General features: G+C 50.1%; 2 protein-coding genes across 2 annotated transcripts in view; one reads left to right on the top strand and one right to left on the bottom strand.

Moving 5' to 3' along the window:
• Positions 1 to 8,666, bottom strand: part of FAM221B (family with sequence similarity 221 member B) — a 10,184-nt gene extending 1,518 nt beyond the window's left edge. The window contains 6 exon segments of the mRNA XM_023744045.1: positions 3,095 to 3,104; positions 3,904 to 3,910; positions 4,597 to 4,740; positions 4,912 to 5,169; positions 5,332 to 5,650; positions 8,504 to 8,666. Coding sequence (XP_023599813.1) covers positions 3,095 to 3,104; positions 3,904 to 3,910; positions 4,597 to 4,740; positions 4,912 to 5,169; positions 5,332 to 5,650 — 738 coding nt within the window. The 5' untranslated portion in view covers positions 8,504 to 8,666.
• Positions 8,667 to 9,315: 649 nt separating this feature from the next.
• The window catches only part of TMEM8B (transmembrane protein 8B), a 23,352-nt gene continuing 14,841 nt past the window's right edge, over positions 9,316 to 17,826 (top strand). The window contains 4 exon segments of the mRNA XM_006102701.3: positions 9,316 to 9,871; positions 14,252 to 14,441; positions 15,056 to 15,233; positions 15,235 to 15,264. Of these exon segments, the coding sequence (XP_006102763.2) occupies positions 9,337 to 9,871; positions 14,252 to 14,441; positions 15,056 to 15,233; positions 15,235 to 15,264 (933 nt within the window). The 5' untranslated portion in view covers positions 9,316 to 9,336.

Below are 17,826 nucleotides of genomic sequence, written 5' to 3'. Positions count from 1 at the left end.
TTTTTTTTATTGCTTAAAGTATTACAAAGGGTATTACATATGTGTCCTTTTTTCCCCCCCGCCCTTGACAATCCCCTGGCCTCCCCTACCCCCCAGTGTCTTATGTCCATTGGTTATGCTTATATGCAAGCATACAAGTCCTTCAGTTGATCTCTTACCCCGCTCTCCCCTGCCCCCCAACCCTCCCCGGCCTTCCCGCTGCAGTTTGACAATCTGTTTGAGGCAGCTCTGCCTCTGTATCTATTATTGTTCATAAGTTTATAATGGTCTTTATTATCCATGAATGAGTGAGATCATGTGGTATTTTTCCTTCATTGACTGGCTTATTTCACTTAGCATAATGCTCTCCAGTTCCATCCGTGCCGTTGCAAATGGTAAGAGTTCCTTCTTTTTTACAGCAGCATAGTATTCCATCGTGTAGATGTACCACAGTTTTCTAATCCATTCATCTACTGATGGGCACTTAGGCTGTTTCCAGATCTTAGCTATGGTGAATTGTGCTGCTATGAACATATGGGTGCATATATCCTTTCTGATTGGTGTTTCTGGTTTCTTGGGATATATTCCTAGAAGTGGGATCATAGGGTCAAATGGGAGTTCCTGAATTTTTTTTTGAAGATGAATATGAATCTCGATGAGTTCTCTGTGACTGTTGGGATTCTCATCTCATCCCCTCCCTATATTAGAGCCCAACTTTGGCTTCCTTGAAGTTTCTAAGGTGAGGGGAAGAGAAGATGATTGGCCAGGTGTAGAGTAGATGGTAGGGATTGGCTACTAAGGAGCATGGTTGTGGAAGGGACATGAAGAGGAGGAGGAGGTTGAGCAGGCCTGGAGTCAAAAGGAGGGCTTCCCTCAGGTTGGCACCTTCATGCTTCCCTTCTGTGTTCCTGGTATTATTAACTAGTGCCCTTTATGACCTTGAGAAGGGCTTCCGAGGGCTCTCCGAAGGTCAGGAGAAAGAGGTAGGCCAGAAGTTATGAGTAGTGAAGACCAAAAAATAGAGGCTTTTGAGGCTAAATAAAGGGGGCATGGAAAGGAAGAGAAGCTAAGAAGTATCCTTGAGCTCAGGGACCAGGAAGATGCCACAACCCTTTAGAGCCTGGTTTTAGTAGTGGGATCTGAAAATGTCTCAATCTCACTGCAAGACAAGGGTGGTGGTGCTGTGTAAATGTGGGAGGAGAACCAGAGAGCACCTGCCACTCATCCTCCATGAGACCTGAGAGAACCCCAACTTCTAGCCAAGAATCCTGTATGAGTCCCCATGGAGTGGGACCTTCAGCTGTAGCACTCTTATTCCGATTTAAAAGCTGCAATGAAGTATCACCTCCACCAAAAAGTGTCCCTGACTTCCCCTTTTCTAGGACCCCCTCTCTTGCCTTCCATGGCTCCCTGTGCTACTCTTATCACAGTACAATGCATTGTAATGACTGATCACTAGTTTCCTGTTAGACTGTGAGGTCCTCCAAGGAAGGGTCTATCTTTTATCTATATCTAGTCCTAGTATAGGGCATGACACAGAATAGGTGCTTGGAGAACACAGATTGTTTAACTAAATGAATGAACCAAATCCTTCAGGAAGGGAGATAATTTCTTCAGTATGCCAGGAATAACCATGAAGTTCTATAAGGAGGATGAGAAAGAATTAGTGTCCTCTGGTCTTTGACTCTGGCCAGGGCCATAATCCACAATTCTGTGCCTAATGGTCAGACTAGGTTTTCTTGTATTACCCACGGTCTCTCAAGATCAAAAGCCTGTCCAGATGTGGCTTTTGGCTTTGCTGCTTCTGTCTTGATGCTGACGGCCTGTAGTGCCAGTGCCCCAATACACCAGGGAGTCTTGGTTGAAAGGGCAGAGTATAGAGAGAGTCACAATGGGGGTGGGTAGGGACCAATTCTGAACTTCATCCAGAGTAGCAGGATACACTGCATGAGCAGGTGAGATGTGGAAACGAACAGGGGTCAGTGGCCAGAGATCAAGGCCTAGCCTGAGAGCCTGGGAGAGTCAAGTCCAAGCACTGATGTAGGAGTCAGTGTCCAGCTTTCAGGTGAAGATTGAAGTTTGAACAGGGAGACTGGCAAACCACACCTCAGACTCTATTACAGTGGTCAGTGCCCTTTAAGTGGGACCATTGACATCTAGCTGAGTATTCCAGAATGGTGCCCTCTGCTCTCTGCCCTGATTCCAAATCCTCTTTCTGTTATGAGGGGACAAGGACTGGCAGGGGGAGGAAACATCATCTGGGATGCCATTTTGATTCTGTACAACACAGTTAATTCCATGATCACGTAATCACATTTGCATGATAACATCTCTTTGTGCTTAGAATGTCTTCATACAAGATACAGCTGTTTTTATATGAAAGATGTCTTCAACCCAGCTCTCTGTCCTGAGCTTCAGATCCATAGCGCCAGCTAGCTACTAGACTCTTTCACCAGCATGTTCCACAAGCACTTTAAATGTGTTATAATTATTCCTTCCAAACCTGGCCCTCGCCCTTTGTCTTCTGTTCATCCAACACATACTTAGCAAGCATCTACTCTTGTCTTAGGCATTCAGTTAATGACACCATTCTCCAATCAGTTATTTAAGCCAACTACCTAGATGTCATTCCAGGCATGTTCCTTTCTCTTATCCTACACATCTAATGATCCAAAGGTTAGTTTTACCTTCTTAGCATTTCTTGAGTTTGTCTACTTTTTACTTCTACCCATTCATTTCTTATTTGGATATTAGCAGTGCCCCACAATGCAGTCTTCCTGTCTCCAGCTCTAACCTTTCTCTAGTCTATCCTACTGCCAGAGTGATCTTACAAAAACACAAATCTGTTCGTTATTGTTCCATTTAAAGTCTTTTGGTGACTTTAGGTTGCCCTCAGGATGTAATCCCAGCTCTTGAGTTTGGTACAGAAATACCTGCACAATTCTGCCCTTCCAGAGCTGAGCAGTGCTACTCTGCCCAACACGCTATGCAGCAGGCATACTGCATTGCTTACAGTTTCCTGCTGGTGCCTGGTGCTGTCATGGCTCAGCATACCTCCCTTTTTACCTGGCTGCCTCTTGCTACTCATCTTACAGATTTCAGCTGAGAAGTCATCCCATCCAAGGCTTAATCCCAAACTCCCACAATTGGGTGCCTGCCCCGTTTCTCTGTTCATGCAGCACTCTGGGCTGAGCTAAATTATACCAATTATTAGAATGAATTGTTATTGTCCTTTTACTTATTGGTGTCTGTCATTAAAGTGTAAATTATTTGAGGGTTCTTTGCTTGGAAACCCCATCCATACCACCACCTCCACAACTAGCCACGAGCCTCGTACATTGCTGGTGCTCAATAAATGTTGAATGAATAAGAGAAAAGCTTACATTTGATATTTCTCTACAGAGCACATGTATTGACTCTCGAGGGACAGAAGATCCCCAGTATTAGAAGAGAACCCCAAATATCTTTATTCAGGATTGCATGACACCTAAATTTTAGTATAGAGATTCCTGTTTAAACAAGAAAATGAAGTCCACTCTCAAGAAGTACAGTGGCCTTGAAGAGTGGGGAGTAGACAGGAGGTTGTAAGGAGAATGAGGGTACTGAACAGACCCTACATTTGCAAAAAGAATAAAAGTGACATAGCATGCTAAAATAAGCAGACAAAGCTGTTCAATGACCAAAGTAAGACTGAGAAACAAATGAGATCACTATGACTTTCTTTTCCAGAAGTGGAGGTGGGAGGTCCCTGCATAGGGACTGAGGAAAGTAAGTTACATGGAAGAGGGATAGGACATAGAATTACCTAGTTGTCTTTATATCTTAGGCCCATCTAGTTTTGACATAACTCTACTCCCATCATAAAGAGGAAGTATGAAAAACCAAAATAAATGCAGTGACATGTTGAATTCAGTCTAGAAACACTAAAATCCTCATAGCAGGTCAGGGTGACCCTCTTACTGAAGGTAACCCCTGTAGATATAAAACTCAGTAACATTGGTACACATGTTCACACACAGGATGGCATGTGTTTACAGAGTACATCTGCACACCCTTCATATAGACATAGATAAGCACAGCAGGCCACTAACAGGACTGTCAAGAGTACTAATCCTGGGCTGAGACTTGGAACCAACAGGGTGAGAAGATGTGACTCCTGCTCTTTGGTGGAGACTCACAGCTCTTGGGTACTCACGTGATCATGGGCCTCATATTCAGGGGTGACTGCTTTTTAGTAGAGTTCCAACAAGGGGACCCAGGCCTTTTGCCAGGTAAAAGCAACAAGTCACGTGGAGACTGTCCAGGTCCTCTTCCTTAGGGTCTGTTTGGTGCAGGCCATCTGAGCCCTAGATCTGGGGCTAGCCTGTGACCCTTCTGTTTTTAACAACTTTAGCTCCGTCACCTGTCCCTACCTGGGCTTTATATGAGTATTCACTCTTTTCATCTGCAACTATACTATCCACCGTGGCCCACCTGCCTGCTTCCCTCCCAGATTTCAGGCAGGTGGCATTGCCATGTCCACAAGGTGCAGCTCTCCACTGAATGGGCAAGTTCCCCGAAACTGATGGGCTGGAGGATGATCCTGTCACAAGCCTCTGAGAGGCTGCCTGGGCTCACCTGTCTGGGTGGCCTTCAGGGCTGCATTCTTCTCCCACTGGAAAGGATTGTTCACATGGGCACCAAACTTGTCTCTTTGCATTGCCTCAGGCACTTCCACCAGCTCTGCCTGCTTAGCAAGGACCACTGGACTGGCTGTATCACCTGGGAAGAGAGGGGGTGTGTAATCAAGGAGAAGTGAGGGGGCCCCAAAACGAAGAGAAGGGGTCAGGTCAAAGAGTAACCCAATCTCCTCCTGGGGCAGGTGAAAGACAGTGATGAGAATGGGGAAAGGGTGGGAGCAATTACGGCTAACTCCTTTCTTCTTCCTCTTGCCCAGATGACGTCCAGGCTGAGCCGTGTGAGTGGTGCTGACAGTGGCATCCTCCCCCTCCTTGTCCTCTCCTTCCTCTTTCCTTTCCTCTGCACATGTGTCCAGGTGGACCTTGGCTGAAGGGTCTAAAAGGGAATACTCTGGAAGGATCTCAGATTCACGGATTTGTGTGGAACTTCCTGGCCATGAGATCTCAGAGGAGAGGCCTGTCTTCAGAGCATCAGAGACATGGTCTGGTGATGAGTTATATAAAGTAAGGTCCTCTGGGACCTTAGAGTGTTCTAAAGAGGCCTTGGAGATGGAAGGCTCCAAAAGGGTTTCAGAGGTGTAGGTCTCTAAAGGGGTCTGGGAAGTGGGTGACATCATCTGAGATTCAGAGGTGTTGAGCTCTAAAGGAGTCTCAGGGATGGAAGGCTCCAAAGGGTTTTCAGGGGTGTAGGTCTCTAACTCAGTATGGGAAGTGGGTGACATCATCTGAGATTCAGAGGTGGGGTGCTCTAAAGGAGTCTCAGAGACAGAAGGCTCCAAGGGGTTTTCAGAGGTGTAGGTCTCTAACTCAGTATGGGAAGTGGATGGCATAGTTTGAGATGCAGCGGTGTGGAGCTCTAAAGGGATATGAGAGATGGAAGGCTCCAAGGGGGTGTCAGGGATAAGGGGCTCCTGTGAGTCCTCAGCAGAGGGGTCCTTTGAAGAAGGGTGCTCCTCTGCATCCATGGTGGTATGAGGCTCTTCTGCTTCCATCTAGTGGTAGAATATGGTACAGGCTTTAGATTGGAATTGGAGGGTCTACAAATCAGGTATGGAATTAGGATATATCTTAGTGCACTTGAGATATAAGGGAGAAGCAAGATGAGCTTTGTGTTAAGGTATGCTACCAGGAAGTTCACACATGTGCCTAGACTCCATGTATGGGTTTGGAGGGAGCTGGTACTTAAAGAATGAAAGACTAAAGCAGTCAGAATCCTATCAGTAGATGGTAGCAGAGGACCATGCCTCAGGAGGGAACCTGAACATAGCAACTTGGCCAGTCCAAGAGCAGGGTCCTCGGCATACCTTAGGACCATGGAGATCAGGCTGTGCAATTCCAGAGACTAGGAATACCAAGCCAAAGTGGGGGGTTTGCTCCCAAGAGTGCAGGAGGATGTCACGAAGGCAGGGCTCTGACCACAGTCTAGTTTCGTCTATGGACTACCTTCCCTAGATGATGTCATTCGTGTTCAAGGCTTCAATACTGCCAGCTGTATGCTTATAATCCCTAAATCCATAATTCCAGCTCAGACCTCTTTAAACCCCTGTACTTCACACTTATACCCAACTGCCTGATGGACATCGCTAAATTATTTTCCCATAGGGCATCAAAATGGACTTTGTTGCGAGTTTGATCCCCACTTGGGGTGCATACAGGAGGCATCTGATAGATGTTTCTCTCACATTGATGTTTCTCTCTCTCTCCGTTCATCTCTCTCTAAAATGAATAAAAACATATCCTCAAAAACAAAAACAAATAACAATAAAAACATATCCTTAGGTTAGGATTAAAAAACGGTAACACTTGACCCCTGGGAATTATCTTAGCTTTTTTCCTTTTCCTCAGCCCTTATCTTCAAATAGGCACCAGGGACTGTATTTCCTATCTTCTAAAATCTAAATATATCTCAAATCCACTCTCTCCTCTCTTTTCCCTCCAGTTTTATTCAAGTTCTCATCATTTTCTACCTGGATTATGTCAGGTATTCCTCTGGGACCTTAGAGATGACTTTGTCCCTCTGTTGCCTTTCCCAGCATACTAATCCACTCACCCATTCTATCATTGATTTAGGTAACTTATACTTTTACTAGAGGCCTGGTGCATGGAGTCATGCACGGGGGTGGAGGGGCCCTCAGCCTGGCCTGCACCCTCTTGCAATCCGGGACCCCTCGAGGGATGTCCAATTGCCAGTTTAGGCCCGGTCCCTGCAGGCCAGGGGCATCGGGCCTAAACCGGCAGTCGGACATCCCCCAAAGGATGTAGCAGTGCACCAAGCACTGCGCCGCTTGTGCTCATCCAGGCTGCACCTGCTGCTGCAGCTGTGCTTGCCAGCAGTGAACCCAGCTTCTGGCTGAGTGGCGGCGCACTGACCACCAGGGGGCAGCTCCTGCATTGAGTGTCTGCCCCCTGGTGGTCAGTGTGCATCATAGCGACTAGTCAACCAGTCGTTTGGTCGTAATGGTTGCTTAGATTTTTAAAAAAATTTAATTAAATTAATTAATTTATTTTTTAAAAAAATATATTTTATTGATTTTTTTTACAGAGAGGAAGGGAGAGAGATAGTTAGAAACATCAATGAGAGAGAAACATTGATCAGCTGCCTCCTGCACATCTCCTACTGGGGATGTGCCTGCAACCCAGGTATATGCCCTTGACCGGAATCGAACCCGGGACCCTTCAGTCCGCAGGCCAACGCTCTATCCACTGAGCCAAACCGGTTTCGGCAGACTTTTATATATATATATATAGACTAGAGGCCCGGTGCACAGATTCGTGCACCAGTGGGGTCCCTTGGCCTGCCCAGTGGTGATCGGGCTGAAACTGGCAGCCCAACATTCCCCAGGGGATCCCAGAGTGCAACTCTGCAAAGTTGCTGCCGCTCAGCAGCTCCTGTACTGAGCGTCTGCCCCCTCGTGGTCAGTGCATGTCATAGCTATCAGCCAGTTGGCCAGTAGCTTAGGCTTTTATATATAGAGATAAAGGGTCTAACCTTACACTTTTACTGAGACACTGTGCTCCCCACTGGACTCAATGGAAAGAATCTGGGAAGGAGACAGGTGAACAAAAATGACAATACAAATGAACTGGTATTGTGCTGGGGTAAGTTCAGGATGCTGTGAAGAGCAGGGTACGCCTAATTTCTCTTGGAAGTATATCCAAAAGGAGTGAGTACTCCTTAATGACCCAATCGTGATCTTTCTAAAATACAAACCTAACAATGGCATTTCCTTGCTTAAAAATACTCATTGACTGGCCCACGTGACTCAGTGGTTGAGCATCAACCTATGAACCAAGAAGTTAAGATTCAATTCCTGATTAGGGCACATGCCTGGGTTGCGGGTTTGATCCCCAGTGGAGGGCATGCAGGAGGCAGCCAATCAATGGCCCTCTACCTTCCTCTCTAAAGTCAATAAAAATATATTTTAAAAAGTACTCATTGACTCAGTCTAAGGATTAAGTCCAAATTTCTTGGCCCTGATATTCAAGGCCTGTCATTTGCAACGGTGCCTAACGATTCCAGCCTTAACTTTTCCTGCACTTGTCCCCACCCCCCGCCCCCTCCACCCTACCTCCCCACGCTCCCGAGATACTAAATACATCACTTAAACCCATCAGAATCTTTCCAAAGGGGAAGTTTGGGACAGGAAGTAGGGGAAAGATAGCACGGTGGGAAGTAAGATGACTAGACTTGGGCAAGAAGAAAAAGGGACGGGGGCAGGGTGGAGAACCAGGGGATGGGAAGAGAGGAAGGGGAAGAAGAAGGGGAAGACTGAGGTGGGAAGGGACAGAGGTGTTCGGAAGGAAATGGGATGAGGGTTTAGAGATGGACACTGGAGACTACATACTTTTGGGCTTTGGCTTGGCTTTTGCCAGTCCTTGGGTCAGGATCTTGCCTGGAGCTGGGCGTGGGAAGTGTTAGCCCCGAGAGAGGGCAGGCTCTTGGTTGTGGATGAAACCCGGCTGCAGGGCGCTGTGGGCTGACCGGAGAGTTGGACACCTGCAGAAATTCCCAAAGGAGGAAGGGTGGGAGGGGGAGGAACGAGGGGGACCAGGGCGGGTGGGGAGACTTGATTGAAGCCTCTGGAACCCAGGCCGGAGGAGAAGGGATCCGTCACCAGGGCAACTGGAACGCCTCATAGTCAGCGTCAAAGGCAGCCTGGTCACCTCGGGTGGGTGAGGTCCCCGGCGAGGGCTGCATGGCGCCTGGACGGGGTGGCGGGTCCCTTTGAGAGGCTCGGGTAGGCTTTGCGGGTGTCTGCGGGGACATCCGTGCGCGTCTGGGTCTGTGAGGGTCTCTGCAGGGTTCCTGTGAAATGCCTGCGGGCGGCCAGGGGGGTCTGCGAGCCTCTGACGGGGACGGCGGGCGCGGTGCGGGTGGGAAAGGCAGGGCGAGGCGGAGTCTGTCCTCGGGCCCAGCGGGGACCAATCGCACCGACCGAGGGGCGGAGCGCCACGACGTCAGGCCGAGGCCGCCGCGGGGCCTGGTGATCGCCGGTTCCGCGCAGCCCGGAGTCGCCCAGGCCTGAACTCCTACCCTAGTCCCCGGCTCGGCCTCAGCCGGCCCGGCCCCGGGCCCGCGAGGACACCGAGGCCACCCCCCGGGGGTGGGGAGCGGAGCCGCGGGTCAGCTCTGCGAGCGCCCGCGCTGGCCCGTCCGGCCCCGCCCCCGCCCCGGGCCATGGCCCAGCCCTTGTCCCGGCCCCTCGTCCCAGCATCCCGACCCAGGCCCAGGCCCCCGGCCCCTCCCTCGGCCTGCTTCCCAAATAGGTCCCAGTCCCGGCCTGGACACCAGCGAATGCCCAGATCGAGGTCCCAACCCAGGCCCCCCCTCCAGCCTCAGACCCTGGCCGGGCTCCCATCCCCGCCTCTGCCCTTGTTCCACCTCCTGTCACAAATCCCCGCCCCACCCCGGTCCCAATCCCATCCCCAGGGTTTGCTTAAGCCCAGGGCCCAAACGCTGCGCTCACTCCAGTCCCCATCACAGTCCCTTCTTCTATCCCAACCCCTGCCCCTTTGCAAGCCCCGGTGCCCAGCCCAGCCCAGCCCATTGTCTCAGCCTTTGCCTTCTTCTCTGTGTTTACCCGCGTCTCTCCCACCACCCACCCCGCTCTCTCACACCCTGCCCCTCTCCCGGCCTCGGCTCAGGTCTGGGCTCCAGCTGCCTCCAGCCCTGTTGCTGCTGTTGCTGTTTTCTGTCCTTGGCCCAGGGGCTGGTGAGTGCAGAAGCAGCGAGGACTGAGGCAGGGACGGGTTCTGGCAGGGAGGGTGGACTGGGGGGATGCGGGAGAGGTGGGGCCTGGGTAACTAGATCCTTGGGGAAGAAGTGGGGAGAATCAGGGAGGAGAGAGTTCTTACACATCTGAGAGGAGTTGGGAGGGTCAGAAGAGAGGTAGTAGCTACTGTGGACTCGAGGCTCAGCAGGTCCTAGGACAGACAGGCCAAGGTTTCCTTTCCCGGTGTCCGTTCTGACCCCATTTTGACACTTGCTTTTCCAAGGAAGTCTTGCTCCTGCTCATAAAGTTTGATGGGAGAGACATATTCCCACACCAGACAGCCTCTAGTCCGCTGTTGGGAAGAGTTAGCCTAAACTCTTGAGATAGCAGGCATGAAAACAGGGTTAAAAAAGCAGTTTTGAAAATAACAAGTAGCAAACAGATGGGCATGGGTTAGTTGCCATTATAACGAGTTTTCTTCTTGTCATGAGTTTTGTTTCAAATAAGCTTGATTTGCCTAGGAATCATTCCTGATACTTTTTTGTTTGTTTTTATTAATCCTCACCTGAGGATATTTTCCTATTGATCTTTTGGAGAGAGTGGAAGAGAGAGGGAAAGTCAGAGAGAAACAACAATGTGAGAGAAACACATTAATTGGTTGCCTCCTGCACACGCCCTGACCAGGGCCCAGGCTGGGGAGGAGCCTGCAACCAAGGTATGTGCCCCCTTGGCTGGAATTGAACCCAGGACCTTTGGTCCACAGGCCGATGCTCTATCCACCGAGCCAAACCAGTTGGGCAATTCCTGACACTTTTAGAGCAGGGTTGAAACTCAGAGGCCATTTTACAGATGGGGAAACTGAGGCTCAACAGGGGAGCAATTTGCTCAAGGTCATACGGCTTGTAAATGGCAGTACTGGGGCTAGAAAAAAGTTTACTAATTACTACCCCACACTAGTTTTTTTTCACTGCAATGTATGCCTAATAGGAAAACAAACCCAAGTGGGGAAAGGCTCAAAGCACAGTCTGTCCTTCCCCCTGTCTTCCCACAAGGAGGCTTCATCACAAACTCTTCCTCATTTGCCAGTTGTCAGCCTAGGGCTACCATCCAGCAAGAAAGTGATTTGGATAAGAGAGGGAGAGGTCCAACTTCTTAACAGGTGGGATGTGAGAGGAGGAGGGGTCCTGGTCAGAGGGGTTGTGCCATAAAGACGGTCCCATCCTAAGGAGATGACTATGGTCTTCATGCCCCAAACCTCAGCTACCTCTGGCGGTTGGCATTCTAGAAAGGATGGAAACGTGCCTGGGGGAATCTTTGGCACTAATAACTAACGAAGTAGCTGGGGGTGGGGGCTGGGTTTCAGTGGGTTCTGGGGACCTGGTTCAGTGTACAGACTTGAGGAGATCAGTGCATCCAAAGGCCACTGCCCCAAGCTCACTGGTATCCGGAACTTACAGGTCTGAGTGTATACCTGAGGGGTCTGTGGGAGTGCTGGGCATATGCAGTGTGTGTACATGACCGTGTGTTGGTGAGTGCAGGCACCTGTATGTTGTATGGGGTGCAGGTGAGCCTGTGTGTCTTCTGAGTATGTTATATTGTTGTGTAAGGGGAGGGTACGTGTTGTGGCCCATGCATGTTCTCTTCAGCTCTACCTGCTCCTGTAGACAGAGCACTGAAGTGTTAGCTTCCCAGTGGATTGTTCCCTGTTCGGATGCCTCTCATAACACATACAAGGACTCCATCTGCCCCCAGCCTGACTCCTTGAAGGAGGGCGGTAGCCAGGTCAGTTTTTCAGTTTGGGTGAGGGGGAGGCCCTACTGTTGAGCCCAATTCATAGCTCCCATTTTTGTCATCGTGGCTTCTTTGTTCATGAGCTCACTGGGCAGGCAAGAGCTGACTCGGGGAGGAGGCTGGCTGACAGCCCCAGAGCAGTAGACAGTGGAGAGATGTGGTTTAAAGCACGCTTGTCCAGAGCGGGTTTAAGTGGTTTGGGGAGAATTGTAATGAAGTTGGAAAAGAGTGGTGCATGGGCCCGACTGCAGGCAGGGCTGCCTTAGTGCTGTGAATAGTCACTGCCTGGGTAACTGTGGCCGGCCCTGCAGGAGTGCTCTGTGACCTAGGTCCTGGGGGGCGTGATACACTTTGGTTGAGGAGGGGCTGCCAGTGTCACAGGACCATAGCGGCACCATCGGTCTCAATACATGCTTATTGTTGGCTTCAGTCTCATTTCAGGAATGGGAGGTACCACCTGGGTCTCCTGGTCCTTGAGCTCTGACTGCATTTGCATAACCCAGACAGGCCTTGCCATTCCAGAAAGTGACCTTTTTTTCCTACCTAGTGCTGTCGTCAGCAGGGCCAGCCTCAGCCTCTGTGTGTCTGCACGTGTGTGTGTGTGTGTGTGTGTGTGTGTGTGTGTGTGTCAGGTGGTGGAGGAGAATCACCGGAGCTCTGTTTGGAAGTACTGGGGCATCCAGGACAGATTCATCTGAGCTTGCCTGGGGCCTTCCTCATGCTTCCTGTGGGACACAGCTCTGTAGGCCCAGGTGAAAGAAACCCCAAACCAAAGCTTGGAGTGAATGGGGCCGTGCCACGTTCGTTTGGTTCACGGGGCTCTGTGTGCTCCTTTGTCCATTGTTTCCCGAAGACCATGAGCTGTTTTTCATGAGCAGCTCTCTGAGGGTCTGCTCTGGGGCCTGGCCAAGATTTCTTCCTAAGAATAGCAATGGCTCATGTGACGACCCATCCTGGTACCAGCCTTGGGGAGGAGAAGCCTCCCTGCCCCCAGCAGAGGGTGCTCCAGACTCTGCTTTCTTGTGACAGGAGATTAGGCTCTTCAGTTCTTGGCTTTCTGCCTTCCGGTTGTCATAGCCAGGACTCCTAGGGAACCTATCTTCCCCATAGTTGGTTCATTTCCCTTCATCCCTCTTAGAGACTTTGCCACTGCTCTCTCAGTGCTGCTCTGTGAGCCTCTGGTTCCTGGGCAGTGCTCAGCTTGCAAGGTGGCACGTCTTCCTTGCTGACAGTAGAGACTAACCAAGTGGTCTGAACTGGACAGACTAGTCCTTGGGTGTATCCATGGCCTTTGAAGATGAGCACAGGCCCATCTAGGGCCAGTGGCCTCCACTTCTCTGCAGGGTAACTCTTGAAGTTGCTGCAGCTCAGTGGGGTCAACCTTAACCAGGGTGCATCCTTCAGCCGCCTCCTTTTCCCAGATGCCTCTTTCTCTGTTGTTTCAAAGACCTCATTTTTTGGAGTTAAATCTCCCATTTCCAGAGAGGGAGGTTGTCAGACTAGGTAAGCCCTGTGGGTATTTACTATTCGGCTGAAAACTGCCCCGACCCCTGAAGCTGTGATTTCCTAACTGTCTCACCTGCATTGGAGGCATCTTCTGGCCTTCTCTGGGGCCAGCCTTAAGTCTCCAGGCTGTCAGATTCCCCAGAACTTTGCCTGCCATTAGGGACTCTGTTATCCAGCTGAGCTACTGGGTTATTTTCACTGTTACAGCAGTCCTAGCTGCTGACACCAGACTTTCCTATTCACCTTGGCTTTACTCCTAACAGCCATGATCAGGTATCTTAGCATTTCATTTAGAGACAACCCTCCCCCTCCTCCTGCCCTGCATATGAATATTCCCAAGAGGGTTGAGATTCCACAAGGTCGCCAGCTGACTGCCTCCCTGGGGCTCCCTCTGGGAAGCCCCTCTGGCTGCTTATTATGAGCCCTAGAGGGCCTGGTGACTCCCTTTCCTCCTCTCCCAGGAGCTTTGTGGTGGCCTGCCAGCTCCTGTCCTTGCCTCTGCCACCCAAGCAGGCCCCTTGCAGACTCACCACACTTTCCCCTTCCCCCTCCTGCCCTGAGCCAGTATACAGACAGCTCTTGTGAAGCTTCTGAGGATTTTTACTGCTCCTGACCACAGGGGAACAGAAGGGGGAAGAAAATAAACAAGGAAGTTACACAGTTTCATGCTGACTCCCGAGCCCCACAGGTGGAGCTCTAGCCAGTTCAGTGGCCTAAGAGCCGGTGCCAACACACACACTCGCATGCTCACTGTCCACACCTCTGTTTTGTTAGGCTTGGTAACAGCAGAACAATGACTCCTAAGTGAGGGGAGCTGGGGGGTCATATAAAGGGCCCTGGTTTTGGATTTATACAGATCTAGGTTTAAGCCTCAGTTCCCTTATCTATAAAAACAGGTCATTTTTTCAAGGTCATTGTAAGGATTAAAGCAGATGATGGTTAGGGCAGCAGGAGACCCAGGTCCCGTCTCAGAGAAGAGCATTTGTGGAGTTGGTGCTATTGGTGAGGAAGACTGGTGTGCCTGCTGCTTAATGGAAATGCCCTCTATCCTACCTGCCCCTTTCTTTCTCGCCTGCTCCCCAGGAGGCCTCTTCCTGACTGATTACTCCACCTGCTCACCCCGCAAGCTGAGTCCTTTCCGCTCCTTTGCCAGCACCGAACTCTTCCACTTCCATGTTCCTGAGGACACATTCCTGGCTGTTTGGAACCTCATCATCTTCAAGGAGCAGGGGGGATCCTTTGGGGACCACTGCCCAGACCAAAGTGTGACTGTGTGAGTGTCTGAGTTGACCTCCTGACCCTCACTTCTAACCCCAGACTGCTTTCCAAACGAAAGTGTGACTTTATGAGTATCTAAACTGACCCCTGGCCCCTGACCCCTGACCCTGGTTGAGGTTGCAGTATGACTGAGGGCCAAGACCTTTGTTTCATGATTACTTCGAGACCAAAATGTGACTGTGTGAGTGCCTGAGCCGACCTTTTACCCCTCAGTGCCGACCCCTACCTGGATCCACTTTGTTGTATGTGTCAGTATAGGGCAGTGATGGCGAACCTTTTGAGCTCAGCATGTCAGCATTTTGAAAAACCCTAACTTAACTCTGGTGCTGTGTCACATATAGAAATTTTTTGATATTTGCAACCATAGTAGAACAAAGACTTATATTTTTGATATTTATTTTATATATTTAAATGCCATTTAACAAAGAAAAATCAACCAAAAAAATGAGTTCGGGTGTCACCTCTGACACGCGTGTCATAGGTTCGCCATCACTGGTATAGGGAATCTACTTATTTGCTGGTGATGAGTGACTGTTTTCCTTTCTTTTCCCCATTTCTCATCTCCCACCTCATTGCCTGCTTTCCTCCTCTCCTCATTTTGGTCCCCAGGTATTTCCGGTCGGGGGCACCCCCTGTCATCAATCCCCTGCACACACACTTCCCAGGGGACACGGCTGTGCCTGGGGTTTTCTCACTGACCCTCAGCTGGACACTGCCCAACCGCACGTCAGGCATCTTTAACGTCAGCAGCCCCTTACCTGGGGACTGGTTCTTGGCTGCCCACCTTCCCCCAGGCCCACGGCCACATCTCTGTCAAGGTGGGTTGATGTTGTCTAGGGCAGGAGAGGTCAGAGCTGCTTCTCCATCTCTGCTGAATTCCCCTCATGGTTACCTGGGACACCAGCCTTGTACCAGGATGGGAAACTGCATGAGGGTGGCTGGGATGGACCCTAGTTAGAGGCCAGCAGGTCACTTGGTGGGTCAAGACCTATAGGAGGCAATTTGGGGACCTTAGGAGGACAGGGTGGGTCCCTGTAAGCTGAAAGGCAAGTTCAGAGTCTGCAGTCATCCAGAGGCCCCGGCACTGCAGAGTAGTGTCCCTTCCTGCTGGAAGCTACAAGGGTTAATCGAGGTGATCAGAAGCCACTAGGGACAAGTCAAATGCTGCTGCACACATACTTACCTGGCAGGGGAGATACCATGATCACAAATGCTGCTGCACAAACCCAAGATAGCCCCGCCGACTCTTGTAGGCTACAGTCCAGTCAGTCCATCTGGGAGAATGCATTCCTCTCCTATCATGATTTCAGCTCCCTTCACCCTCTGGAAGACCATGCAAGACCACTCTGGGGCAGGGAGGACCTTCCTGTTAAAAGGAGGCTTTGGGCAGCTGGTGTCCATCCGGACTGTTGCCTACCTTTCCTCCAGAAATCTGTACTGATTTCATAGAGCAGAGGTGGTTAACATCTGAAGTGTATGTTCAAAGGTCAGAATGCTTTTCCCAGCCGGTTTGGAGGGGAAGGAAATGCCACAAAGGTTTCCTGCCACTCCCAGGTGTTGGGCAGACTTCCTCCTTGTAGTGATAGGATCGATAGTTTTCGTACTCCTGTCGGCGGGAAGGAAGGGTGTGATAAGCTGGTCATTGTCAAGAGTGGGATGGCCAAGTGTGTGTGGGCCAGTGGTAAGGACTGAGCATGAGCAGAGAGAGGATTTAAAGAGCAGGGTGCTAAAGAACATGAATGCTATCAGGGTTTGGCCATTGAGAATTGAGAGGGACATAAATTCCCAATCAGGTGAAGATTTGATCTGGAGATCTCTCTCCAGGCTGAGTTCCTTGCCGGGAGGAGCTCTGTGGCTGTGGTAGACTCACCTCTCTTCCTCCTACTGTAGCTGAATGAGCTGAGAATCCCACAGGGACATGTGTACTGGTACTGCTGTTTTCAGAATGGGAACTAGGGCTGACGGAATGTCTGGAGGCCTCAGTGGTAGGCTGTTTTTCCTGAGAGGGATGCACAAGAGAACTTACTGTCAAAGTCTGGGAGCCTCTGGATGAAAGCATGTTGGGCGCTCACCTAAAAATGGCTCTGGGTTCTAGGTAGGTCTTGACTCCTATCAGAACTAAGGGTTATTCTATTTGGAGGACTGTCTTAGGTCTTTGGTCAATTCCAAAGAGCCAGTTCCTGATGCTAACTCTGATCCTGGACTCTCTTTGTGAGGACTGGCAGGGAAAATCTTTCTGAAGCTCTGCTCTGGTTATCCAAAAACTTTTCTGGGTGGTCAGGAGGAAATAGGGACCTAGGCCTGAGTTGATATTATGGGAGCTGAACCCTAGTTAGGAGAGGTCAGAACCAGGTTTGGTTGACATACCCATTTGCAACTAGATATAGCAAGAGGGGCGTGGGGGACTTGGTACTGCAAGCTGGAGCCCTAGCAGCAGAGCTCCCTGCAGTGTGGTGAGACTAGAGAGAAGAGGGCACAGTTACACCTTGCCCATGAGACCTGGACACCATGAGAGATGTAGCTCTTCAGTTAGGCCTGTTCTAGAGGTTCAAGGGGTGAGGATGGGGAAGAAAGGATCATTGTTGTAGTCCCTCTGAGAATTTGACTACCTTTAGGAATCTTAAATGGGCTTCTAAGGATTCTTTAAGTTTTTTTGGTTAATTCCCTAGATTCTAGCCTGTGGGTGGATTATCCAGAACCTTTCTCCAGGGCTCCATCTTCTCAATTTGCTTTTTCCTTATTCCAGGTCTTGACTTCCTGTGAGGCTTGGCCAACACAGGAAGTATTATGGGTTTAGGAATATCCTTGGGTGGGGACTGAAAAGTCCTAGCAATAAGAAGGCAGGACTGTTCCTAGGGCCCTCCTTAGTTTTGGGGGTAAGCTCAGACCTTCCTTTAGACCTTAGTCCTTGAGTACCTGCTTTGTCCCAGGCCTTGGGTTGAGTGCTAGGGACACAGATAAATAAGACGTATGGTAGTGAGATATAAGAGGTGTTTTGAGAGGACAAAGGAGAGATGGCTAACTCAGCTTGTAGAGGTGGTCTTAGGAAACTGTTAGAAGGTGAGGCCTGAAGTTGAGAAGGCAAGGAAAGGCATTGCAGGGTAGGTGTAGCATGGGCTAAAGCTTGAGAACTGTAGTGGTTCAGTGTGGGGTGGGTATTGGGACGGGTAAGGGAATGGGAGGGGCGAGCAGAGGCCAGATCATGAAGGATCTAGAAGTTTGAACTTTATCCTGAGAGTGATAGAAAACCTTAGGAGGTTGTTAAAGGGAAGTGACTTATCTGGTCCAGGCCACTGTCCTGAGCTCTGGTCCCACACTTCTGCTAGCCAATGTGTCTGTGTTATTCACACTGTATTCCCAGCACCCAGCACAGAGCCTGG

Source organism: Myotis lucifugus, unplaced genomic scaffold (assembly GCF_000147115.1).
Source record: "Myotis lucifugus unplaced genomic scaffold, Myoluc2.0 scaffold_424, whole genome shotgun sequence".
NCBI classification, from domain to species: Eukaryota; Metazoa; Chordata; class Mammalia; order Chiroptera; family Vespertilionidae; genus Myotis; species Myotis lucifugus.
Note: the sequence above shows the minus strand (reverse complement) of the source record. Positions and strands in the feature narration are given on the sequence as shown.